This window comes from Perna viridis, chromosome 8, assembly GCF_037379345.1.
Source record: "Perna viridis isolate PV_CMFRI_1.1 ecotype Kerala chromosome 8, ASM3737934v1, whole genome shotgun sequence".
Classification (NCBI taxonomy): domain Eukaryota; kingdom Metazoa; phylum Mollusca; class Bivalvia; order Mytilida; family Mytilidae; genus Perna; species Perna viridis.
The window spans coordinates 30,911,035-30,938,718 of NC_142452.1; the positions used below are offsets into that span (position 1 = coordinate 30,911,035).

Genomic DNA, 27,684 nt, shown 5'->3' on the forward strand with positions numbered 1-27,684 from the left:
ACATTTCATCACGATAAATGTAGGTATTTTGACCCATATGGTTGGAAAAACAAATTGAAATATCCCACTTCAAGTTGCCACCAGACTTTTTCAATGTTTTGTTTTGATCAATACCTCGATATTCGAGACCATAATCTCTTATCAAATTTTTAACCAGGTCCCACCTTCGAAGGCGTACTTCCCTCCTCATTAAAAATTCAAACTCTTTTTTTTTCAAACCCGATCAATCGTCATACAATTTGTTAAAAAACGATCAGAAACAGTATGAGGGTGTATACAAGGAGTTTTATACTTGTAGTTTTCCCTGCAGTTGTGATATCAACGTTTATACAAGCCTTTGTTTTGACTCCTGACTGCGTAGTCGTCTTCGTAGACGGTTACCGTCATTAAAAAATTAAACTTCCTCTTCAGAACCCGATCTATCATCATAAAATTTATTTCAAATTGATCAAAAATGGTACGATGATGTATATAAAATATTTTGTAGCTGTAGCCTCCCTTTCTTAAATGAAATCAACATTTTTATTAGACTAACTGTTGATATAAAAAATGGCGGCCCTCCTAATTTAAAGTTTTAACTACTTCAAAACCCAAACGATCATCATAAAACTTGTTTTAAATTGATAAAAATGTTCTGACGATCTCAATGTTTTATATGACCTAATTTTGACTGTATCGGCGGCAAGTAGCTGTGACTAGTATACTGAAATCTCGCCACGCGAGATATTGCGATTATGTACGATAATTTACGAGATGCGAATCCTTTATTAAACTCCTTGGCGACACATGGATATTTGAAGCTTTGCCGACCATTTGGTAAACAAATGGCATTGATTCGTAAACAAATAACTGTTGGATTATCAATGGCGTTGGCTTTGGTAATGGCTGTACCAACGACGGCATTGTATGAATCTGTTGAATTCCCCAATGCAGACCACACTTTGGTAGGTATGCGTGGTAGCAAAGTGAAGAACGTACATGTAAAAAAGGCTGGTTCTTTAGTATATGGACTACTTGTAGTTCTTGTGGTTGTAGGTTCCATGGATGTGATTATTGTTTTCTATAGCAAAATCGGTTTGAAAATTTTTAATCACTTTAAGCATTCAACCGCAGTGAATTACAAACTCCAGCCTTCAAATAATTCGAAATGTGAGATGGAAACTCCAATTACCATTACTGTTATTTCAAATGATGATACGACAAACACAGTCAATAAAAATGGCGGGAAAAACGAAAACAATAAGGCTTCAACGAAGAATTAAAAAGACGAAACCACGAACAAGCAAAGAACGAAACAAGAAAACAATGCACAAATTTACTAATGTGTTCATGGTAATCACAATAGTCTTTCTCATTTGCTACATTCCAAAAGTTATCCTTATGGTAGTTTAGGGTTTGAACCCTGACTTCTGGGAAAATTTCAGTGACAGCCAAAGAGCAGGTGTGTTGTTTATCTACAGATTTTTCATCTCATCGTAAACAATATTGTCAACCCGGTAGCATAGGCTTTTATGGATACCGACTTCAGACAAGTGTGCCAAGAAGTAGAAGAAAGTTTTGTGTCAGCTGCAAGTCTTTGTACTTTACAAGTTCATGTGCATGTAAATATTGAACTTTGTGAACATAAATCATAGTTTATTTTTTGTAAAGCAAGGGCTACATCCATTTGGGTACGAAAAAGCCGCCAATATGTTGATGCTAAAGTTGTTTCGTACAATGACTGTTAGTTCGGTTCTCGAGAACAATTATTTAGTCGGTATATTAATTAATATAAGCCAAGAGGGGTTTTATGTAACCGATTTCAGGGATTAATCAAATTGACTCTGTCTTTGTTGTTGTAACCATAATTTCAACACAATGTTGATATCTAGAATATCGTTATCATTTCCTGTTACAATTAGTCCCCCATTTTCTACATGCAGGAATTAGTTTAAATTTCTATTATAGAGAAAGAAGAGAATTAGTGCTCTAGTATTATTGCTATTCCGACAGGTTGGTACCTTTCAATATGTATATTTAAGTTTAAGAAAATGTACATTTGACAGAAATTAACGTGACCTTCTCAAGGTGTCACAAGTACATGTACATGTATCTCCTTTCAAATCAAATAATTACAAAAATGGAAGCCTAGTCTAATGAATTTTGAATAAAAGGGAGCTGACTGTTGTGTATGTGTAGTAGTGGGGTGGGTTGGTGGCTCCAGTTGTTTTCAATTAAACCAGCTTTTCTAGCACTAACGAGGTCTAGGTTCTTTGCCCCCCCCTATTCAGATCAGTTTTTGGTATATACTTTGAGTTAAATTTAAGAGAATGCTAGTAGTTTTTTGTTTCATAAAAAATAAATTTCAAGTATTTTACCGTTGCAAGTTTGTATTTTTTAATTATAATGTATGAAGTCCATCATTCTTATCGAGCGTACAGTTGTAAACATTTCTACGCATCATTTAAGGAAGTATACCTAGGGTAAGGGAATAACTCTTAAAAATCATTGGAACGTTTATATTCAGCATTTTACATCAATCTCATGTAAGCATCAAGGTAACTTGGATTGATTTCATTCTGTTTCAAATGAAAGCTTGATAGGCATTAGTGAAATTGAATATGATAGAAACATATCACTGATTTCAAGAGTTGTTTCCCTTACTTACTTGAAGCAACGGCCCAAATTAATTATGAAGACACAACGTTAAAAACTGGAATTAAGATGCATTTTAAGGTTTCATTTCATATGGATACCAGGACGCTGATGTAAAAAGCAGTTACAACTATATACAAGAGGAGAATGCAAGGGGTTGGCAACCCTCCTTTTTATTGGAAAATTTGTCATTTTCATGTGTAAAATTTACAAAAAATGGCAAATAATGCCCTAGCACTCCCTTATCCAGAGGAACCCCCACTGGCAACCCTCCTTTTCAAAGTGTCTGAATCAGCCCCTGATACGTTTATAATAAGATGGATTGACTGAGTTAGCACCATTTCCCATGTAACCCCCCCCCCCGCCCCTGCCGGGAGAGGTCGGCAAGATATTCTTAAATGTTTTATGGTTTCACTGGTACATATTCTTAAGTTATTGCCGCCATCAGAACATTATCATGTCTTTTTTATAGCCAATCACAAACTCGTTATACTTTTTAGCGTGTATCTATTGGGTTTATTCTGGCTATTCCAACATTCTAAAATTTATAGGTAAAAATTATAAAATTCATGTAGGAATAGCCAGAACGGTTGTATAAACAAGGGATTAAGTTTGTGTATACTGTAAAAACAAAACTTTAATTAGAATTCTAAATGTGTTGGAGTTCCCTGTCACATTTTTGCTGTATGTATGAAATTTTATTTGGGATCTGTAAAGGTTTCATGTGAAAATTCTTATGAATTTTAGACTTACAAATGTTTAGGTGTCATTTACAGTTTTCTTTTTTAACAAATAAAAAAATAAGATTTTTTTTTCACAATTTTATTAAATATTCAATATTCATGATGATAATAAGTCATTGATAATACACACTTTATAAGTACATAATATTCAAGCACTGATAACATTGTAAATAATTGAAAAAGCAGTAAATAAAGTTAAAGTGCACATGATTTGTTTAAAAGAATCATACAATAAATGCATAAATAAAACATACAAAGCACAACAGCTCAAGCACTAATCAAAAGTTCACAAGTCTACTCTAGATGCAAAAGATGAGAAGCAGCGTAAGCAAACGACTGATGTGAGTTCCTGGGTCTGTAGACGAATCTTTAGTGTTGTCAGTCTGGAGTCGACCTCTCGGTATTTGCGTTTTCTTGGGACACGTTTACCATCGGCTTGGTACTGGAGCAAGGTGCAGGCATGGACGGCTTCTTCGTTTCTTTATTAATTAACTGAATTTAATTTTAAAACTCTATCTTCTTTCCAATATTTCCACATTTTAAGTCTATATTTTATATGTTTATTACCATGAAAAAAGCTATAAATTTGGCAAAAATAGCCCCACATTTCTCTAAAACACATTATAATTTTGTTAATAAAATGTTTAAATCCAATGTTGAATCCCAAATTTACCTGTAAAATTAATTAGGTAATAATTACTAAAACAAACAAAACCTACTAAAACAACATCCATTGTTCTCTGCATGTAGGAATATCCAGAATATATATTTTTAAAATGTTGAAATAGCTAGAAGACACCATCTATTGAAAACATTTTTGTTCACCTTATTGAAGCACATTAATGGTATATATATTTCAACATGTAGCATAGGCGTAGGAAGCAAAATATTATTTGTACTATTTTTGATATAGGGACACGAGACGTTACTACGAAAATGTGATTTTTTTTTGGTACCGCATACCGTACCTGTCAAAATTATTGGTACGGTCGGAGTAGTACCAACCGTACCGGTTCCTACGCCCATGTGTAAAATAGAGACTATTCTTGGATCCTTTGCAGCTTATTGAGACCTGATATCTTTTGTTCCAGAAAATGACTTGATGCATGCCTTTTACCTTCAGGGCTGTCAAGTACACTATATCACATTTTTATACCCCGCTCCATATGAGAGTGGTATACTAATTTACCTGTGTCCGTCGTTCAGTCATTCTGCCATTCAGTAACACTTTTTTGTAACAGTTTTCTCACTACTTGTCACGACACTTGATATTTCGACACACATTTTATACAGGTATGCCATGTCAAGGGATTTGATTTTGGACTTGGGCGAAGACATCTTCCTGTCTGACGATACGTATTTTAAATTTGTGGTGCTGGAGTATCAATAGTGGGCAATGGCTCAAAGATTTCTCATTTTCGTCTTTTCACTCTGTGTACTTTTTATCACTTTTAAGTCATTCTGTTTTCCTTCCATGCCCTTAAAAAATTCCATACCATAACACTTATTTGAAAGTGGTTTAACCTCTACACATTAAAAATAGACAATGGCATGTTTGTTGTCCGATGAGTATAATCAATCTTAAAGCTCCTAATCTGCTTCCCGAAATCAGAGATCTTATGAAGAAAAAGTTAACAATGACAGACGTCGGGCGACAGATGACAACAACGAATGCTAGATGATGACAATTAGAGCTGACATGGACCTACGGTCCAGTTTAACAAAAACCACAATGAAGAAAAAAGAGATGAATTCAGTTTTCGATTATCTAATTTATTATAATTAAGGGAACTACCATTTGATTTTTATTGGGGCAAGGATCAAATCTGAATAAAAAAGGCCGGATTAAAATAAGCAAGGACAGGCCATTAAAATAATCAAGCACTGAAGTGTTCAAAGTCGCTTAACGTAAAATATTCTTTGCTACTGATTTTGGCTTACTTGCAAAGTCCGAAATGGCACGAATGCGATATGCTCTAAAATCGGTGACTTCCGCCAGAATCTTGGTTCCCTTGATATGATACTCTTTCGTAAACGTAATGACCCGAATGTTTTCAATCAAAACAACTGGTTACCACGAACCAGATTAAACAACTGGCATTGACTATTTATACATGTAGATATTGGGGCCCAGATAATGCGTATGACCTATATCGTCAATTGTAACGAGCCCCTGTGTTTGAATCGGAAACTGGGTAATATTTATATAATTTACATATATTCAATGCTAACCGATCGTTTCTTCTTTTAATGTAAACTTCCCGTTCTCATACAAGCAAATAAACACACATAGACATGTATATGATATTTTTTAGAAGAGGTGAACATCTTAGCGTGTATACACAGGCAAATGTGCAACACATGAGAATCATATGGTTTGCATCATGTGACTATCATATGTGGCACATTTGGCTGTGTATGATCTATATAGTCTTGTAACGAAACCCTATGCTTGAATCGAAAGCTGGGTAATGTTCAAGGCAAACCGATCATTTCACGGCACAGGTCAGCAGTATAACGTTAAGTAGTAATATATAATTATGCAAATCATATGAGAATATAAAGTACTGAACGGGTGCAAGAGGTCGTTAACAATATTAACGACTTAAAAAGGCAGGATCTATAATTATTGCCTTAATACTTTTTGTTTGCATTCAAAACCAATAATTTCGGCGCTTAGCACCAACAACAAAAAGGCAGGACCTAAATTTTCTCAAAATGAAATGACTGGATAAAAAAAAATGATCCTAATCCCCCTAAAAATCAAATGGTTGCTCCCTATATATAAAACGATAATGTCTGTAACCGTCTGAACTGCCTCAAAAATGATCTAGCTACCACAAAACTAACTCAGTATTTATTTTATATCAACAGTTTTAAGGAACACAACTCTTAAAAATCATCGGAACGTTTGTATTCAGCTTTTACACCAATGTCATGTAAGCGTCAAAGTAACTTAGATAATTTCATTCTGTGTCAAATAAAAGCTTGATAGCCTTTGGTGAAGTTGAATATGATACAAACATACCACTGACTTCATAAGTTATGTCCTTTACCCTAGGTATACCTCCTTAAAATGACTTACTTTGTCTTCGAAGATTGTTATTTGAGTGAAATGTACTGCCAATACAATATCTATTGCGTTGTGAGATAAAATTACAGTACTTGACATACATGCACAATGTAATTATTGAAGTAGAAAAAAGGCAGGATAGTTTTTCAACTAACACTAAAAAGTAGAAATAATAAATAAAAATGTTCAAATATGATTGGTTACCGTTTCGCGCGGTTTTTTTCTTTGCCAATTGTTTTTTTCCATATGATTAAAATTGACCACCTCTATAGCAGAAAGACTATGACAGAGGTGGTATTGTGACTAAATGTGTCCAATATTTACTTATTTGGTTCAAGAATGTGACAGTTTGACATCATTTATATTAGATGTGACATACGGCGAAAGACATCTCGGACATTTGCCCAATAATCTATACAAAAATACAAATAGATATTATCTAAAATCAATAAAAAGAAGGTCAGTACAGGTAAACAAGAAGAAATAAATATATTATTCATTTGGGACAGCTACATCGCTATCTGCATTATTCAATAACTTGGGTGATTAATTTATCTAGAAAATTCAGGTAATTATTGATTTTCGATATTTCATTGAGTAACAGATGGCGAGACATTTTTAGCGTATCTTAATCACTTAGATGTTTGACAAAAGTACAAATTCGAACTTTAATTAAAACGCCGTGAAGATAATGCATCATCATCAACAACGTGAAACGTAAACCGAAATGACGGGAATTTTAAGTGAAATGTGAAAAATATACAATAGCTATCAAAGTGATTTAAGATTGTTCAACAAATCTGTCGATTTGTTTACACAATACAATGTGAAGGAGAAAAAACGATAAACCATAAGATATATATCTTGGGTAAACAGAACGTTAATACCCCCTTCAAATGTTATAACTTACGGTTGCGTGGTAAAATTATGGACTGTTTCCAGCTAAGAATTACAAGGGTGCGGCCTGGATCCGGATAATTATTGAAGATAATATTACACGTGAACTTAAATACTTGACATTCAAGCGGGTTTAAATGGTTGGAGCTTATGAAATTCGTTCTTGTATAACTTGGATAGTTTACCACGAATAAACGTTTTTTAGACAAGATTTGAAAAAAAGGGAAACGTTTGTATGTTATCTTTTGAAGTTATAGACGACTAGCATGTACCATTTGCTTACATATTAAGCAAGGACAAGCTTTAAATTGGATCTGCTAACCGAATTTCAAAAGTTACCGTTTTACGTGTTTCGTATGGGATTTGGAGCAAGTAAACAAGTGGTCATCAGTGAAGTTCCAGAAAATGTAGTAAGGTTTGTATGTTCTTGTATTGCTCATTTGTGGATCTGTATTTGTACAATGTATGCTATCCCCGGCCTCAGGCAACTAACCAGTAAGCTATCCCCGGCCTCAGGCCACTAACCAGTAAGCTATCCCCGGCCTCAGGCCACTAACCAATAAGATATCCCCGGCCTCAGGCCCCTAACCAGTAAGCTATCCCGGGCCTAAGGCCACTAACCAGTAAGCTATTCCCGGTCTCAGGCCACTAACCAGTAACCTATCCCCGGCCTCAGGCCCCTAAACAGTAAGCTATTCCCGGCCTATGGCCACTAACCAGTAACCTATCCCCGGCCTCAGGCCACTAACCATTAAGCTATCCCCGGCCTCAGGCCACTAACCAGTAAGCTATCCCCGGCCTCAGGCCACTAACCAATAAGATATCCCCGGCCTCAGGCCCCTAACCAGTAAGGTATCCCGGGCCTAAGGCCACTAACCAGTAAGCTATCCCCGGTCTCAGGCCACTAACCAGTAACCTATCCCCGGCCTCAGGCCCCTAAACAGTAAGCTATTCCCGGCCTATGGCCACTAACCAGTAACCTATCCCAGGCCTCAGGCCACTAACCAGTAAGCTATCCCCGGCCTCAGACCACTAACTAGCTTCTCATATCGAGATTCTTTAATTCAGGATAAATCACTGCTTTGAAGAAATTACATTTCCATATACATGTATGACCGTGTAAAACACATCTAACAGATAAGTTCAGTAATTCTGGGCATCCTTTGAATGACTTAGTATTGGTAAATTATATGCCAAAATCACTGTTCATGATTTAAGAGCTACATGTACAGTATATAACAATCTGCATGTACCCTGGCTTTCATTCCAAAGGTATATACATGCATATGTATGTTCAGCATACTCGAATTTAAAAGAATCTGCTGGTCGATAGTATTTGATTTATGGAGTATATTTGGTACTTACGTTGTAGATAGTTATGAACATGACTATAGTCTGAATATAGTGACCATTGCTCAGTGTTTTCTCCCCTTTGATTTTCAAGTTAACTAAGAGACGGGTTGGGAGGGGCAGTCAATTGCCAAAAAGTAACGAAAATTTGGTTAAAGTACCCGTCTGTAGCTGTGTTGTCCCATTGTGACATGTAGTTGTTTATTTATGAGTGGTTTGCATAGTGTTAAAAATTTTTAATTTTAAAGTAACTTGATGACGTTTGTTTAAAAAAAACACTGAACTCTCATGGTAGTATGAATGATTGAATGCAGTATTTTGGCAAATCTTTTATATTATGATCGTTATGGTGTATCCATCAGCACCATGAAAACTGATTTATTCAACGGGTCATAGTTTTCCTTCCCTCATTTGTCTACCCCGGACTTGACTTTTTATGAGCAACTCGGTGGGTGTTTCTAGAAAAGCAGAGGACGCTTACCCTACCGGTGCACCTGGTCCATGCTCCCAGTTTTTAGTGGAGTCCGAGGTACTTTGTATGTATGATTTTAGTTGTGTATGACCGTTTTCCATGTCTGATCTTTGTCCCTGGATTACATTTTTTTTATTACCGCTATAACCTTGGTTCCCTTGATTACTCTTTAAGAGGTTGTCTCGTGAGGAACATTTCACAATTTCCGTTTTAATAATAGTACATAGGTTTAACTTGCTTTTACATTCTAATTTATTTTCCCTTAAGTGTTCTCTAGTGTCTAGTCGCTTTCGGGGCACATTTACGATTACTTCGTAAATTTACGTGTTTCCATTAACATGTATTTTTGTCATTGACTATAAAGATAGATATTGTTTCATCACAAGTCAAGAATCGCATTTGTTTGATGCTATCAGTTAAATTATAAAATGGTACTTGTATTTATCAAAACTCTTACATTTACACGATTAAAGCAATTCATTTTGGCAATTTTTAAGTGCAACAGATGAGGGGCTGATAAATACATCTAGATATGATTTTAATATAGAAGACATCTTGATTGTAATTATAATTGTACTGGACTATATTGAATAGCACGTGGTTAGATTGTACTTTTTTAATCAACGCAGGCCCTCCTTATTGAGGTATTATTTTTACATGTGTATCACTTGTTGAACTGATGTAAATTTGGGGTCAGTGCCCGGTTTCATAAAAAAAATCTCAAATTGAGATTTTCCTCAAATCTTCAATTTCAAGCAATTTGATTAGTCAAAATTTGAGTTGAGGAAGGATTTAAGGAAAATCTCTATTTGAGACGTTTTATGAAACCGCCCCCTGGGGCTATTTTCCAGGTCCCCTGTCCATAATGATAATGTTTCATCTACCATAGATACAAAATTCTTCAGAATCTAAAATAAATTATGAATATGGGTTGGACGGCTACATTGCAGAGAATTCAAGCATGATATTGACATTTTTAATGAAAAAGAGATTACAGATGTTTTATTTACTAGACTTTGCATAATATTCGTCATTTTATTTTACACAATTCATGAGCACGAACAAAAGTAACAACATTACAAATAAACTGGTATTCTTCTCTGACAAAGACATTCAATAGATTCAAGATAATATATATATATAAAATTTTGCCCATTATATACTTTATTATAGTGTGTTAACATCTTTATCGGTAACGTTGTACAATCCTTTAGACTTGTATAATTATTTTTGTTTGTGCTGCATCGTCATGACTGGACGATCCGATACCCATTAAGTTTATACATTATACAATGTGTTAATTACATGTAATTGTAAAATGGAACGATAGGTTGGTTGGTCATAAGTGTACCTTGGTGTAGATATACATCTGCCCGTCCAGGTTTCTTGTTAGAAGGGGACATGGGATAGAAAAACGGACTGGAGTGTGATCATTGTGGTTTGGAATGAAGATTTGGGGATACCAACAATGAATATCAGATTTCGTTTTGAATGAATACCTTTTTGACTTGTATGCGTGCATAGGGGAAGAGCATGCCCAGGGTTCGCCCCTTTTTATTATACATGTACAGGTATGATTGTTTTTTTTTGTAGTACATGTATGCTAACTAGAGGTCCCTCATTTATAAAGATGTCAGTTATGTTATGTATTCTATATTCCATTTAATTGAGTTATTTCTAAATCCCAACCATAATCACCATAATCATCGCTTCCCGTATTCTTCACTTCCAGTTCCCCGCCCATTCAACCACCGTTTCCCGTCTCCTCCACACCATCCCCGTCACCTACACCACCGTTCCCACACCCCTCCAACCACTGATTCCCGTCCCCTTAATCACAGTATCCTCATCTCCCTGTTCACCCTTCTAGAAGTAGGTACATGTAGAATGGACAGCAAATGTCTAACTGGTTCCGTTTTCATTTGTTAAATTTCTTATCGGAAATCATTTATTTATACAGTTGTTTTTATCGGTATTAGATCTTAATTAAAACTAGGGACAGTCGGGCAGGCATGCCAAACATTGCAATGCAAACTGACCAGAAAAAAAATGTAATACTATTGACGAAGGCTGAATGACTATTTAGAACCATCAAATAGATGTAGCATGTTAAAGGTTACATGAATGAAACTAAAACTACATGGAAAATTAAATTGAACGTGTGTTAATAGGAAATACAGAAATAAATAGCGTGCAATTTGGGTAGAATTAAATCATTCGTACACGTCTTCCACGGAAGGTGCTAGATTTCTAGTTTGTCTTTTTATTGAATTTAAATGTTATTTCTAAAGATCGAATGAAAAAAGACCCCCAAAACAACCCCATCATAGAATTAAAAAAAAAACAAAAAACAATTGCTCTACAAACAGCGAAGGAACAAATACTAGCATCAAATATAACTGAAAAGACTTCAGTGTTTGATCATAGATATGGATGCGTTATATTTGGGAGACTATTTAAAAAAGGAACTCATTTGACTTTTGAACAAAGAAACATCTGAATGCGACATTTTTCAAATTGATATTATCTAAATTACCCTATTAGTCAGATTGGTTTAATTTCCACAAGACGGAAACCTTTTAGAGTCAAACTTCAATACAAGTTAATTATTGAAGAATTTAAAAGTCATTACCTTTTTTTTCGTGCATTAATAAAACAAACTACATGTATTTTAATTTTTGTCTAGTGCGAATATTTAGCATCAATTAATTGCGACTTGTCTTTCGCAGCAAAATAATTATCAATTCCCAGATACATGTACGTTTTACCAGCATGTATAACAAACACCTGGGAAAATGCCAATAAGTCACGCATTGATCGGTGAACCGTCATATTCCGTGGATCGCTACCATGTATCCATCAGTGCCATCAAAACTGATTTGTTCAACGTGTCATAGTTTTCTTTCCTCTTTTGTCTACCCCAGATTTGACTTTTTTTTAGCAACTCGGCGGGTGTTTCTAGAAAAGAAGAGGACGCTTACCTTAACGGTGCACCTGGTAATGCTCCTAGTTTTTAGTGGAATCCGAGTTGCTCAGTTGCTTTTGTTGCTTTATGTTTATTATTTTGGTTGCTTTGTGTTTTCTCTTGTGTTTGTCTGTTTTCCATGTCTGGTCTTGTAACTGGATTACATTCTTTTGATTACCGCTATAACCTTGGTTCCCTTGATTATTCTTTTATCTCTAGTATAATTCATAAGACATGCACAAATATTTACGTAAGTAGCGCGAAAGTAAATGAATTATTTCAAACGTCACAGAAACGTTTACAAAAGTCGAGCGAAGTTGCAACTATATTGTAACGAAGAAAGATAATAGTGCAATGTAAATAACCGGAAACCAGTTTAACAAATTAGCTCCCTTTGATAACAAAGATAAACGAATTTTTAAGGTTATCATTTAAATCGTTAAAAGGTAAATAGTTTAATCAACCATTCTTAATCAATACATTACATGTATTCATTCATTTGGACGACAATTAACTCGTCAAAAACTATGCAAAATGTGTTCAGATATATGTACGTGTACAAAATAACGTATACATGTAGGTACACATATTAGGATTCCTTGTACCTTTGTTTGCATTGCCCCGAGGGTGCACTAGAACACAACATTTTTGATAGAAATGCAATGCAATGGATATTTATCAATTTCTTTTGAATTTATACTTTCTAACAGAAACAAAGAAAAACATTAACCTCAGTCTCATAAGAAATATTTACAGTCACGTTGACCTGAATTATTGTCATATGTTTACCTCGATTCTGAGTAAAGCCAACATAAAAAAACAATTTTAATGATGTACAGATGGCATAACAAGAGACAAAGGAAAGAATGGAGAAAAATCTTTAAATGAATTTAAATGTATTTAAATACATAATCACTGCTATACAATGTACAATATGAGAAACCATCTTTTCGGTTAGCCCCCCCCCAAAATAAAATAAAATAAAAATAACAATAATAAAGTCTTGTTTCCTGCCACCAGCAAGAAAAATCAAAGTTCTGAATCGATTTATTCCGACCGTTTTAATGTAAATTACTCTTCAAAGAATAAACAAGGGAACGAAGATTCTAGCGGAAATCTAAAGAATGTTATTCTGGGACAAAGACCAGACATGGAAAACAGACAAACACAACCAAAAACATAAAATAACCAAAATAATATATACAAAGTAACAAAAGTAAATGAGCAACTAAAAACTTGCAGCATGGACCATGCAGGTGAACCGGTAGGGTAAGCGTAATCTGCTCTTCTAGAAACTCCCGCCGAGTTGCTCATAAAGAGTTAAGTCTGGGGTAGACGAAAGAGGAAAGGGGATCTATGACACGTTGATCAAATCAGTTTTCATGGTGCATATGGATACACCGTAACGATCCACGAGTTCATGATGACGTGCATAAAAATGTTGTAGTGATGATTTCAATCTTGTAGCTACATAACCCTGTTCCAAAAGACTAATTGTAAGACATCTTGTGCGATACAAAAAGTCTGCGTATTTACGGCAAGTGTTGTGATATGAAACTCCATACACGGGTTCTGAAGGGATGTAGCCTTGCATGAAAAGTCATTGCGTTTGTCGTATATTTTGGTCCATAGTTTTCTGTAGTCAAATAATCGCCAAATTGCAAAAAAGGGGGATTGAAGGAAAGGACAGGGATATAATTCAAAGTATCTAAAAACAAGCTAAATTTTGTAAATTATTAATATTGAACTCATTGATTTACGTTTAAATTTACCATACTGATTACGAAGGACATAAAATATACACAGACCAAAATTCATAATGCATCGTAGCAGTGCGCCAGTTTGTGTATTATTCAGATTCGGTGTTGGTTTTGGTTTTCATGATGAATCAACACAAAACTCTCCGACGAATTGCATAATTGAACTGCAAACTTTTAGTTGGACGTTCCCAGTTTCTAAATTAAATTTATCAACCTCCAGGTCGAAACCATCTGTCTACACGTTATCGCTTTGGCAGCTATGTATCGTGTAAAAGCGTTTAGTTTCTGGGCACCTAATTCCAAAAACTTGCACATTAATATCAACGCCAAAGTCCTAGAATATAATTTCAACAATTATTTCTGGTGCACGAAACAATAGCCATGTATTTTAAGGCCCTGGACCACCTACAACTATATTACTATAACACATGGCCAAATGGAATAATTATTACAAAAATTTACATCCTTCCCGAGAAAAACATTATCGAAATTCCGATGCCATCGTCTAAGCAAATGGCAAAAAAAAGAGAAATTGAGCGGCAAATAATTGCATGGAACCCCTTTCTATATAAGAATTGTTTGAACCACTGCCCCCTTTTATAAATAATTGGATCCACCAGAGCCTACATGAAATATCTAGAGACAGCTCTTACAGTTGGTACTTAGCATTCTTTATATTTCATTTCTATGATTGATGACTATTTATAATATCGTAGGGGCTTCAATTCTAGCTAAACATCAAATTGTTTATGAAAGCCATTGTAGGCAACTTAAATATATCTACAGTGAAAGACTAGTCATAAAATGATTAGGGAAGGCAAAAACAAAATAGGGTACAATGTAGGTAGGGTGGCAGAAAACATACTTATAACTTGTTAAAAAAACCTCCTCGTCTAGAGAACGCGTGCATCCTTTCCAGTTACAGACTTCGTTATCTGTAAGTAGTTATTTAAATTCCTCTTTTTAATAGGAAACTGCACATTATTTAATCAAAATAATTCACTGGAGACCTTGATTATCGCATTCATGATATGATAATTTGAATACTTGTAATATTGTACATGTAAACAAAAAAAAAGGATAATTGTATCCGACTACAAATAAATACTGACTCATCTTTCCGTATCTCTACTTTGATGAAAGAAAAGTTGTTTTAAAAGTATCTATTCTTATAGAATTATATGCTTTCCAAAAGTAAAAGCTTGTTGATGGTTATTATTCCTATCTTTTTGTGGTGCAAGATTTTGTTTTTAGTCTGCTTAAATGTCTGTTCTGAAGGTCCCATTTAATGAACCAACCATACAATTCGAGGGTATTTACAACTTGATATAGTTCAGAAAATCCAGTTTGCATTATGGGATAAGGATACGTAGGACTACCAATCTTCTATTGATTTGGAAGTAGTACGTGTATACACACATTTGTTAATTGATAGTTAATGTTCAGAAAGGTTAGGCGAATGCATCAATGAATTGTTGAGTATTGTACCTCAAAGTTGTGGTAATGAACGTTTCTTATGTATAAATGAATGGCTGACATACTTCTGATTTGTGTTTCAATCTGGCATCAAAGACTAATTCATGTAGAACATGTATGGATTGCAAAATGATCTGTTATCTCCAGATTTAGGAAATAATTTAATAAAATCACGACGTGTACGCCCATTGTTTTGTCGTCTTGAAATTGTGCTGCGCTTTATCACTACTTCCCGGTCTTTTATTCTCTCATTTTCTTTACTACATATCCTCTCCAGTTTCTGTTTATACAAATAAAAATGATTAGTCTCTATATTCCATCATAGCATGTCATGTACCAGATGCTGATGACATCACAAAGCAACTCGGTATAGATCGATCATGCAATTTATGGCTAAATGAGCGAATTTACTAGAAATTATGAATCACAAGCATATATAGAAAGCCTATAGTGCGTCATTTTAATGGCAAAAAGAGAAAATAGGCTTTATATAAAATGACGCATAACAATAACTTTGTCACCTATCAATTTAATCATCGACAGCCGGACTTTCCCGAAACTTTGACCGGAGGTGTCCGGAAACAGTCCAGTTTTACACCTGTCTATTCGGTCATTTGTATACCTGTATGTTTTATGGACGTGTAAAACATCGTACGAGGGTTAAAGTGTGTCATAGGACATGTATTTCTTATGATGAAAAATCAATAAAAAACATAAAGATATGTACATAGTGCACAGGTCTTGATAAATGACCGTTGTGAAATATTTCGGGAATGTTTAGGTGACTTGACAATGTGTTATCATTTTGATAAGACTGGACATGTTTGTGAGATAAAGTGTTGATGTTTTCTTTCTTGGTTTAACGCCTTTTTTTCTGTAAAATTCAATGTAGTTAAAAATGGGACTTAGTCAATTAATAAGACCACAGTAAGTATATATTTTCTGTGAATTTTAAAGGAATGTTTAAGTATTATTTTTTCTTCATAACCAATTTCGAGTGGTTACCTTACTTGTATTTCACATTTGAGTTACCCTGTTTTTACCGTGTAAAAAATTTTAAAATCTTCAAGTATAGTTTTATAAAAAATTCTTTATTTTAATTAGATCGGCTTGTTTTGGCTTTAATAACAATTTAATGATGAAGTTATTGTTTTTTAAGAGAAATGTTTGACGCGATACATCACGGTTTTATGTGAAACTGTGCATAAATATGTAAAAGCAGGTATTACTAACTATTTTGAGGATTTTTTTTTCTTAAACCTTAGAGTGAATTTTACATGTTCACTTCAATCAGATAGAGTGTACGGAGTCCGGTCTATGTTAAGTCGTCATTACACTTTTAATGTAAGAAATTACAAAATGTATTTTAACGCTTTTATTAGAATTGCCAAATTTGAAATGTGGAACCTAATTACTGATGAAAATGGTATATAATAATTATGCTAGTGTAGATGATTTTACTTTAATATCAAATTGTAATTGTAAACTACCATATTTGTCGGACCTTTCTGGCATCTTTTGGCTGATTTAAAGAATATGTTCGTGTACCCGAGTAAGTTAATTGATGTAAATTGGAAAAAAAACCATGCAGATTATGTAGGGAAGGGAGAATCCATTTTTATTGGGGGTGGGACTAGGATATTTTGTTTCTTTGTTTCTTTTTTTTTTAATATTATCAAGAAAATATTAACTAGGTTACAAAATTAAATCCTGCCTTTTCAATTTTTTTTCTTATGGTCTTTCCTGGATTTTTATTCCTTCAACATTCCAATCCTGCAGTTTTATTTCAAATTTGATCCTAATCTCCCCTGATAAATCAAATAGACTAAATAGTTCCCTAAATAGAGAGAATTAGCCTTCAAATCAAGATTCGGTTTTTTTTTTTTTAAATATCCATGATTAATATGAACATCCAGTAGCAACTCAAATCACATACATGCACAACAAGTACTTAAAAACATTTAGTCATCATTTTGTTAGCGTATACATGTATATGTATATATACATATAGGAAGGAAAACGGGAAATTCTGATAATTTTAATATATACATGTACATGTAAGTAGATAGGGATTAGTATTAACATTTAATTATTGAATAGGTACTTTATTTATCATACAAGTACTCTTTTCTGATTTTTCGATGAAAACGTTTTTATACTTTGAAGTTTTGTGAACCTAAATTATTATTGACGCATTTAATTTGAAAGTATATTTTCATGCCTTTATACATTTGAAGCGAATACCGAAAATAATGGGAAAAATTCGCAATGATACATGCACTTAGCGGTTAGGTAAATTTACCATGGAATTTTCATCTTTTTTTTTGTGGAAAAAGGGGGCAGTGTTATCGAGTTATCTTAGTTTCAGTATTAAAAGTACTGTTATCTGGGTTACTGTCTTAGATTTCTGTTCAGACCTACTCACCCATATTTCCTCTTTGATCGACCAATACACATTGACATTAATGACTCGTGCCCTGTTTCAGCTGACAGCTTTATGGTTTACTAAACATTCCACGGTAACAGTTAACGACATTTCGATATGTACATTATACATGTAAGGATGTGGTACATGTACATGTACATGAACATATGTACCAGTCGCGTGTAATTGTGGTCTATTTTCGTTTTGCTGCTAGAACACATGTAACCCATTATATTGATGCATGCACATTTGCCAGTTATGAGTACAAGTATTTCAATAGAAGGCGTATTTGCGCACACCCTTCTTATTTTTTGGTTTTTTTTTAAATCGTAATAAAAAAAATTATAAACAAAAAGATAAAATTGAAACATAAAAATATAATGTTTTCTTTTCTTTATTTCTTTGTACGTGAAAAGTTATAATCAGGGGATGTCACTTTTTAACGAATGCACACTTTACTGCAAACTGCATGATAGTCGATGAGCATAGTATACACTAAAGCTTTCGTGGATTGTTCTACCCCAAGCCATAACTTGTGTAGGTATTTCCCTATTACCGATTACCCTGCAGTTAAAACTGCACTTGTCATATATGGTCATGGGACTATTGACAATCATGCTGTTGCGACTGTAGTACTCAGATGAGGAGATTTTTTTTTATCGCATTGTTCAGCTCACGTTCAACATGTACATGGTGAACTATATACTCGTTATAAACTTTGATCTTTTTCAAAGTAAAATGAAATATTCGACATTTAGGAATCTTTTACATACATGTATAATGGTTCATATGGTGACAAAAGCATATCTATTAAAAAAAATATTTTACATGTGATGTACCTGTTCCAACACTTTTGACCATAAGCCATATCTTTAAAAGATGTCACACAATTCTGTGATATCTTATCGAAACAAAGGATGTTCTAATTTAAAAAACAATCGAGAGAATTCAAAGTGAAACGGTCCTTCTGAACAAGATATTTGTGCTTTGACATCTTCATTAACTTGATCTTCTCATGGGGATTCTTTTATTTAAGTTCAAAGTTGAATAGGTGCGGATCATCCAGTATCAATTGAAAAGTTAAGGGATATCTTTGAATAGAATCGGAAATGAGAATGCTGGCGATCGACGTACCATGTTCGTGTAACATTTTTGGTCCTTCTAAATAATAGCATGACTTTGAATTTACAACCGGGCTATTGTGCGGGACCGAAAAATATATTTTAATATGTGGTGTTTTCAGTCGTCTGATAAACAATGTCATCTTTGCATTGAAGTGAAATCAACCAAATTAGAAAACTACACCCTATGGAAATTTACATACAAGAGTGAAATAAACCTCCTTGGTTATTCATTAAAACATGTATTAATAAAAAAGACACCTTAAAAATGTCACACAAGATGATACATGTAATCTACGTGATTCAAATTTATCTGTTATGTCAGTTTAATAGAGTCATTTTGTGGTTCCGTGGGTGTATTCCCACAACTAACTATTTTATCATTATTTTTTTCTAATATTCCGATTGTTTTTCATATTCAAAAGCCGGGCGAAAGTAGACTCTAGATCCTGACCGAGGAGGTTGTTATTGCGTTACATAGAACGTTGTACGAAAACAGTACATTCCACATGTACATAAAGGAGAGAACTATAGCTGATACAACTCCCGAGTTGACAAACTGACTTCGTGGAAAAAAATATATTATATTGAAATTTAATCGAACACACCTGGTCTCAATTAAATCAGTATGATACAAAATGGCATTTACTAAACGAGTGCGACCCAATAACCTACTAAATGTAGACATTGTAAATAATTCTTCATGTATCATTTATACTTAAGACAATCCTATAGCTATGTATCGATGTGGTTTATTTTTAGGTGTCGATTTCTCCTACATTAATCATAATAACTACATAAAGATGTGCATAATATCACAAAATGTTAGGATTGGACAGAATTTACACGCTGTTTTCTGACTTTGTGGAATTGCATTTTCCAATTGTAAAACGCCATACGTAAGTTTATAGTTCCATACACTTCGTTCAATTTGTTATAGAAATTCAAATCTGGCAGACAGCCCGTTTCAAGCCTGTGAGCTAAGAAGAGAATCGGTGGAAAATGAGAGGAAAACGAATTCGTGTATTCACGTAAACGCGTACATGTAACTTTTGTCTGGGCTTAAATTAACGTCAAAAAACATTTTGTTTGTTTTGCTTACAACATCTGTTTTCGTATTTGTTGTGAATAAAGCTTGTTTATATAAGATTAAGAGCGAACCAAAGCTCCGTTCAGTCCGGAGATGCAAGGTGCTCTTGACACAGGGAAATAAATAAATAATAAGTTTCCAATGGTTTTCTTACAGTATAAACAAAACTCGTGCATAAAAACATTATAACATCTCTAATTTGTTCTTTTGCAGATTGAGCGCCATCTTGTTTAGCAAAGAAGACGCAGAATCAGTGTTGAGATTTGAACCAATAGGAACGTACCTTTTATATCGTGATCATGAGAGTGACAGGATGTACCTATCTATCAGGTGAGTCGCTGAGTATATGAGTGAGTAAAACTTGACGTTAAAGTGTGTTAATATTCACCCACACTCCCCACAGTCGATGGGCAGAGATGATCCATCGCTTATTTCTATTCATCAAATTTATGATTTTCAAGTACTTTTATGCACGTATCTCCCATTTACGAATGAATTTATCGTTTCCTGATTTACCCCCCCCCCCATTTGGGGGTATATATTTCATCCTGTCTTTCTATCCGTCTGTCCATCTGTTCAAACTTTTATGTTAGCAGCTTACAGCATTGTTATGAAACTTTGTGGGATATCGTATTACCACATGGAGATGTGTATACTATCAGAAACTCATTTTTGAACAAAAAATATAGAAAAGACAGCTATCGGAACTTAGGCATTTTTTAGCAAAATTTGGTCTGATGCGTTGTCCGCAACACCTCCTTAACGATTTGCAGGATTGTTATGAAACTCAGTGAAGCCAGTGTTAGATTACTATATGCATACTTTCAGGATTTTGTCTTTTCTTTTGTTGTATTTTCAAAAAAAGTACTGATTTCTGTTTGGAGTTAGGTGTTTTAGACATGGCAGCAAATTGTGTGTCAAAAGTATGTAGTCTGTCTACAAAAAAATTGTGTCCAATATGAATAGTATGTCCACATTGGTCCCCAATGATACAGGGTTCAACAGGCTGCGGGGTTGCTAGTCCCGTTTGGGGCCCATCATTGGCTAGCTTTTTAGTAATGCTCCCTAGGACTTGAACATTTTCACATGGCATGATTAATATTTTATATTACGAATCCATAATTTTTTTCTGATTTACTGTAGTGATTTGCATAAAGAAACGGCGTGAGTATGGTAGGGGTTTAAGAGAGTTTCCAAGCAAAAACCAGGCAGTGGGAGGCACATGACTAATTTTGTTGTAAAAAAAAAATTCACTTATTTCATACCACAAATGCATCCTTCTTTTAAAAGCTGGATGTTGGTTTTTGGATAACTACAAGGAATTGAAGAAATATAAATTACACAGAAAGCATTGAAATTCATTGAAAAAGGACGATAACTCTTTAATTTGAGCAACATTTGGTTGCTTTGTTAGGGAACTTAAAAATCACATTCTGAGTCATCCATTGTCGATTTTCAACAAACTTCATGCTATTTGACATGCGTATTATAAATATATTACACTGGAACAAATATTTCAGTGGGAATCAATTTTACCCTGTGCCACCCACATCATAGGATCTGCCCGATTTTTACATGTGCAGCCTCTTAAAAGTTTTGCAGTAGCGAATGAATCTCTGTATAAGATTGGTTCACCATGTTAATTTATGAAATTGAGATAAAAAATACGCAAGGATACAATATTAAAACTACATGGTACAATCTTAAATGTACACGTATATACACAACACAATATAAACTCGCGAAAAAACAAAGAAAAAATGCAGAAAACAGACAGACAAAACAACAATCATACATAATTCATACGAAAACAAAAGACATAGGGTATATCTACTCCCAAACGACTGGACCTAGCTTATTAGCCTCGGCATATTATACCCCTACTCAACGATGGGTGGTACTTGTATTTTAGAACCAACTTATTCGCCTTTCAGAAATTAACTCGACGGGTCGATTTCAAATTTAGTATGTGGCTTTATATAGACGGGGTAAAACAGGCAAATATTGTATGTGATTTCGGTAACTGTCCGATACTTCCTTTTAATGAAACTTGTACAAGTGGAGAAAAACAAGTGCAACTTCATATTTTGTCTGACGTCACTGAACTTATTGGATATCATGTGATTTTTAAGGCGTTTGGCATAAAACGCTGGGATTTAAAAGACTACTTTTTTGCTTGAAACGTTACACCACTAAACAAGGATGTGCTTAATCTTTCCACTTCTTAAAAAGTCTGCAATTCTTATGAATTATGAACTCTACGACTTACGAATCTTTGAATTGTGTTTACCTTTAGCTTAAGATGAAAGACGCACATGTAGTTTTCATTACCAAATTTTTGCATGTGTTTACTTGGAAATTACATAATTTATTTTAAAAAGGTATAATTATGTTATCAAAACCCACTGAGTACTGCGTGTATAGAAAAAGTAAGCTCTTGATGTAGATTATTGTAAACATGTCGTGTTGCTGCGCTGTTGGAGAGGATTGTTTTCACATAATTCCCTTCGAAGTAAAAAAAAAGTTCGTCTTGTCAAACAGCTGACTTAGAACCCTTATCTAGACGTGGCCACATGAATTAATCCTAATTACATTGTACCCATAATGAAAAAAAATCCTTGGTAAACAATTCACAGAATAGCATTTAGTTCGGCCACGCGGTAGGATATAATTTAATATACTCTCTTTTAGGTTAATCCTGATATCTTAACATACTCTGATATTCTGTTGTGAGAAAATCTATCAATTTTCAAACATTCCAATCTAAATATTGGGTAGCAATGAAATGCCATTACACATCCTTGAACGCTATCTTAAATGAAATAGTTTTGTCCCGTCTGAATAGTGCAAGTGTTTACCCAATGTTTGTTGAAGTGAAATTTATTTTCTTTCGACAGTAAATCAATACGTTTTTATTATATCATTTTATTGTTTGTATCTTACCCGTGAATGCATATTGATAAAGAAACAGGTACATTCCTCTTTAATCTGTTGGTACCCTGGACGAAAATCAGTACTAACCAGAAACTAGTTGACTGGTTCACTGGTATTTTCCTGTGCAACTGATTTCGTTTAGTACCTGTAATAAAGATTTGGCAGGTCTAGATTACGCAGCTTTTTTTATGGAAACACAGGTTACATCCAGGTTTTTAGAGAAGGGATTTCAGATTTATTTCCACTTAATAAGGGGGTTCCCTTTTTTTTGCACATTTTTGCCCATATTTTGTACAAATTGAACAATAAATGTACAAACAAAAGAGGTGGGAAAAGGGTTATCCTATTCTTTAACCCACAGCTGGAAACATGGATTACCGTCATCAACTCGCGTCGATCATATTTAAAAAAACATCCTTTTAAAAAATGCAGCATTACTGGTTCTACATTTTTGTTTTTGTATTTATACGTCCATTTATCATGATTTCTAATAAATGTGCATTTTTTTCAGATCACAGAACTATGTGGAACACCACAGAATCAATTTTGAAGATAATCTTTACTACATGGATAACCAACCGTATCCATATTTGGATTCCATTATCCGGTATCATCAAAGACACAAATTAAACGGTACTAGACTCAAGCACCAGGTACATAATCTAATAATATATAAACACAACAATGTGATTTTTGTTCCCGACGCAGTCGGTATAGTTTCGCTTTTTACCCTTTTTACCTTTTGACCTTAAAGACGCTCTTCAATGGAAATGCAAGTCACCTGTCTCCCGATTGGCTAACTACAATCGGAATTATTCGGCCATTTCCCCTACGCTAAAAATAACCTCGCATGCAGAAAGGAGAATTTCTTCTTGAAAAATTGTATACGCGACTCAAAGTAGTTCTATCCACCAGGTGGCCCTAAACAATTTGTTTAGATATCGCTAGAAATAAAGAACAGTAACTCTGTCCAGAATTTTAGTGTAACTAGAATGGCTGAGGAGTTCCGATTTGGCAAACTGCTGATAACTTAGTGGCGTTCGAAAAAACTGTGTCGGAATTGCGTGCCATGTGTTATTTGCTTGAACGAAATGTAGAAAATTATAAGTAAAAAGAACAAGATTTTAGTGCGTCGGCTATCATTTTTAAAGATAGTACTTGTTTATAAAAACGCGCAATCTGTATATCATCTCCTGTGGTTTAAACAATGCACCCGAACTATTGATATGGTTACCAGCTTTTTTCTAAAGATGTGCATTTAGTTAAAATTTTGAAATTCAACAAAAAAGTTGTAATATTAAAAAAAATCTGTATGCAAGTACAGCAATAAATAAAACAATTTGAAACACTAAAAATGACTCTTTAGTATACGGGTGTATGCATGTCCCCTCTCTATTACAATAATCTGAATTATATGTGTCTTGGCAAAGTCTTTTGTGTTTTGAAAGGAAGGGTATCAAATGAACAGATTTAGAAAACACAGATTTTTTTTATATGTATTTATACATTTTAAGTATTTAATTTCTTATTTTAGGCGCATCTCAGTGCTAGGACTGTCAAACAATTTACTACAAAAATAACTGCTCAAAATGGAAATGTTCCACTCGACCGGAAGTCAAAATCATTGTCAGACATTACGGATAACAATAATGTTGTGGGCATCGAACATAAAAATGATATTTTAGTTGGAAAAAGTAGAATTTCAAAATCTAGTGGACGTTTGTGGATTTCCGGTGTACATAAGTCCTTAAAGCGCATGTCAGCACCGGAAAGAGACATCCCCTTTACTGGGAGTGGGAAATATCACAGGGAACCCCGTCCAAACACTTTTACTGAGAACGGATTTGTTCCTCATGTAGATGAGGGTGACGATTTAGATGAAATCATCGAGGATTTACAAGACTTTCACCAATCGCTTCATTCTTCGCCACGAACTGATATTTCGAGTGAAACGAAGAGTTTATTGTCAAAACCAGAACCTCCGCGATCTGGAAATTTAACTTTACCACGTGATTCCAAATTTGCGTTGTCTTTGCCAAAGGCACAATTATCTGACACTGAACAAAAAGAAAATCATCGAACAGAAGTTCGCTCTGAAGAAGACAATGCTGAACCTGTTCTATTATATTGTAGTCACCTATAATCCAGTCTATGCATTTTCTTTTTACAGTACAATTTAATTTTGTTACATGTAGTTAAGGTTTACGAAGATATCTACATGTATAATCATATCTACATGTAATATCATAATATTTGTTGGCCAAAGAAAGGCAGATACATTAAAACACAGATGAAGCCTTATGAATAGACGCCTACTAATACAGTTATTTCGAATATGCTTAAAATCATGGAAACAACGCTTTTTTAGTAGTTAAACATTCAATTTTGCATTCCTAATATCCTGATATTTGAAGAGAAACTCATTTTACATGTACAACATGTACCAGATGAATCATTATACCGTTTCTTCCTTAAAGTTTAATGTATTTTGTAACTTTATTCTATTTTTTTCGAAGAAGAAATGGTCTAAATTCAGTAATTCGGTTAGGTCTTGAAATTTCCAGGACAGTTAAATGACAGTGTTGTACATACACATTTATACCTTCGGAATTCACTGTTTTGGACAAGGCAAAATACCGATGTTTCCGTTTGTAACATGCTCTAAAAACTTCAGATGTAGGGCCGGTATGTAGACAATTTTAAAAAAAAAGATTCTGGTTTACTGCGTGTTGGAGACATGATTATACAGACTTTATTAACGGCAAAACAAATTTAAGTGCAGGCATAAAAAATTGAGTCCGTATGGTAAGCGGAAACATAGGTGCTTGGTAAACCTTTCCTGAATGGTAAATGTTTGTACATTTAAAATTTCTGTAAAACATTATTGGGATAATAACATGGTAATGCCAAATCACAACTATTTAATTGCCATCATTGTTTTTGACTGCAGCGTAACTGTGTATTTTTCAAGAAATTCAAATTAAATTGTAGGGTATAACATTAATGGTATAGTGTAGATTCCGTCCATGCGAATAAAGCAGACCCCAACAGAGCTATTCTAATTTGCTATTTCAATTACCTGTAACTTTTTCGAAAGGGTCGATATGAAGTAAAAAGTACACGAAAAGCTCGAACTTAGTTAGGTAATTTTCAAATTTGATTTTTTTTTCAAATACTCATGTTGGATATCAGCAGTTGTGAATAAGAGGTAGTAAGTACAGACTGCGCTTGTTAGCGTACTTGAAGTAAAGTACGAACTACAGCAAAACCTATCTTAAAGGAACCTTTTTAGACAGAGGTATTTTTTCATTTGAAACAAAAAACTTTGTTTGAATAAATGAAGCGTTATACAAAATGTAATAAAATAACCAAACGTATAAATTCAACGCAATAGTCAAGGGGGAACGTCAAAAAGGAAAGTCCGTAAATGGGAATATCAAGAAAAAAACCGGAAAAAACCGCAATGATTCTAACTTGGTATAATTGTAGAAATGGTGGCTAAACACGGTCTTATAACGCCATAAAATCAAAACGTATTGAAACTCGTATGTAGGGACTTTAATGTATATCCGGTTTACACAGGTTTTACTATACATCAAAGGTTCGGTAAACCAGGTTTCACTTTATAAGAAAAAAATTACAACGAAAACGTTACGATTTGTTTTACTTTTTATACGAGTGTTTATATATAAAATTTATTTATGTACATATATGTCTATTTAAGCAGACTGATATTTATGACTGTTTAACAAGTAACATCATTCAGTTTATATGAAATGTGAACCGAACGCTATTATTTTTCACTTTCTTTTTTTCCATGTATATTCAGCGGGTTTTGATTTCGTTAAAAAAACAAATGAGACAACTATTTATATTACATATATAAATTACCTTCATTTATAATGAAAAGGAAAACGATGATAAAGTAATATTAAAATCAGTTTTGCTGTTTTCTAGCATCGCTTTCAGTTCAAAAATGTAAAAAGAAATTTCTCGTTTTTTTCGCTACAGTTAAGTCTCGTCAGTTTTGCTGAAAGTCGATATATGCAGCTTCCTCATTTAAGGAAGTAGACCTACATGTAGGCTAAAGGACATAACTCTTAAAAAAATCAGTGGAACTTTGGTATGCAGCATTTTACATCCATCATATGCAAACATCTAATTAACTTGGATTGATTTTGTTCTGCTTCAAAGAAAAGCTTGAGAGGCTTTGGTGAAATCGAATATGATACAAACATATTACTGATTTCTTCAAGAGTTATGTCCCTTACCATAGGTCTACCTCCTTAATGAATCGAAATTTGAGAAAATGTCAGCATCACGTTTTAACCAAGATGCTTCAAAGCATAGACAATCACATTTATGTTGTCACTCTTCAGTTGTCTGTTGTAACTTTGGTTTGTATTTTTGTTTTTGTTGTGTTTTCAAAGAATTTAATTTTCTGTTAGGAACACTATTTGTATTTTTACCACAATTATTATTGTTAAGACAAAAGTTAAGCGTGATATTTCTATTACTGTATTTATTCATTTGCATAAAAACCCACTTCCTTTGCATTTGAAAGGTAGTTTATTGTGAGGAACCCATTTACGTGAAGAATGCATGGAGTCACGTGATGAGACTTATTATACATGTATATGTGTGATTTGTGTATCACATCTGTCTCATTTATTTATCACCATTGTTAAATTTGTGCCATGTTTGCTGAATATTTTAATTATATATTAAACATCACTTTTTGTTA

The 27,684-nt window shown here is 34.0% G+C and overlaps 1 protein-coding gene across 4 annotated transcripts; it reads left to right on the forward strand.

The window, feature by feature from the left end:
• On the forward strand, positions 1 to 27,684 carry LOC148610203 (uncharacterized). Of its 4 annotated transcripts, none has more exons than XM_088542433.1 (4): positions 1 to 19; positions 20,220 to 20,336; positions 23,452 to 23,593; positions 24,475 to 27,684. In XM_088542433.1, the coding sequence occupies exons 2-4, from the start codon at positions 20,320 to 20,322 to the stop codon at positions 25,081 to 25,083; spliced, it is 768 nt and encodes a 255-aa protein (XP_088398559.1). In that variant the 5' UTR covers positions 1 to 19; positions 20,220 to 20,319; the 3' UTR covers positions 25,084 to 27,684. The 4 variants fall into 4 exon arrangements, with proteins under 4 accessions (XP_088398559.1, XP_088398557.1, XP_088398558.1 ...); XM_088542431.1 differs by lacking the exon at positions 1 to 19 and adding an exon at positions 7,109 to 7,762; XM_088542432.1 differs by lacking the exon at positions 1 to 19 and adding an exon at positions 15,845 to 16,297.

Coding starts and splice junctions, on each gene's coding strand:
- LOC148610203 (XM_088542430.1), top strand. CDS start 19,739: ATGTTAGGATTGGACAGAATTTACACGCTGTTTTCTGACTTTGTGGAA. Junction 20,337..23,451: donor AGGATGTACCTATCTATCAG/GTGAGTCGCTGA, acceptor CATTTTTTTCAG/ATCACAGAACTATGTGGAAC. Junction 23,594..24,474: donor GTACTAGACTCAAGCACCAG/GTACATAATCTA, acceptor TTCTTATTTTAG/GCGCATCTCAGTGCTAGGAC.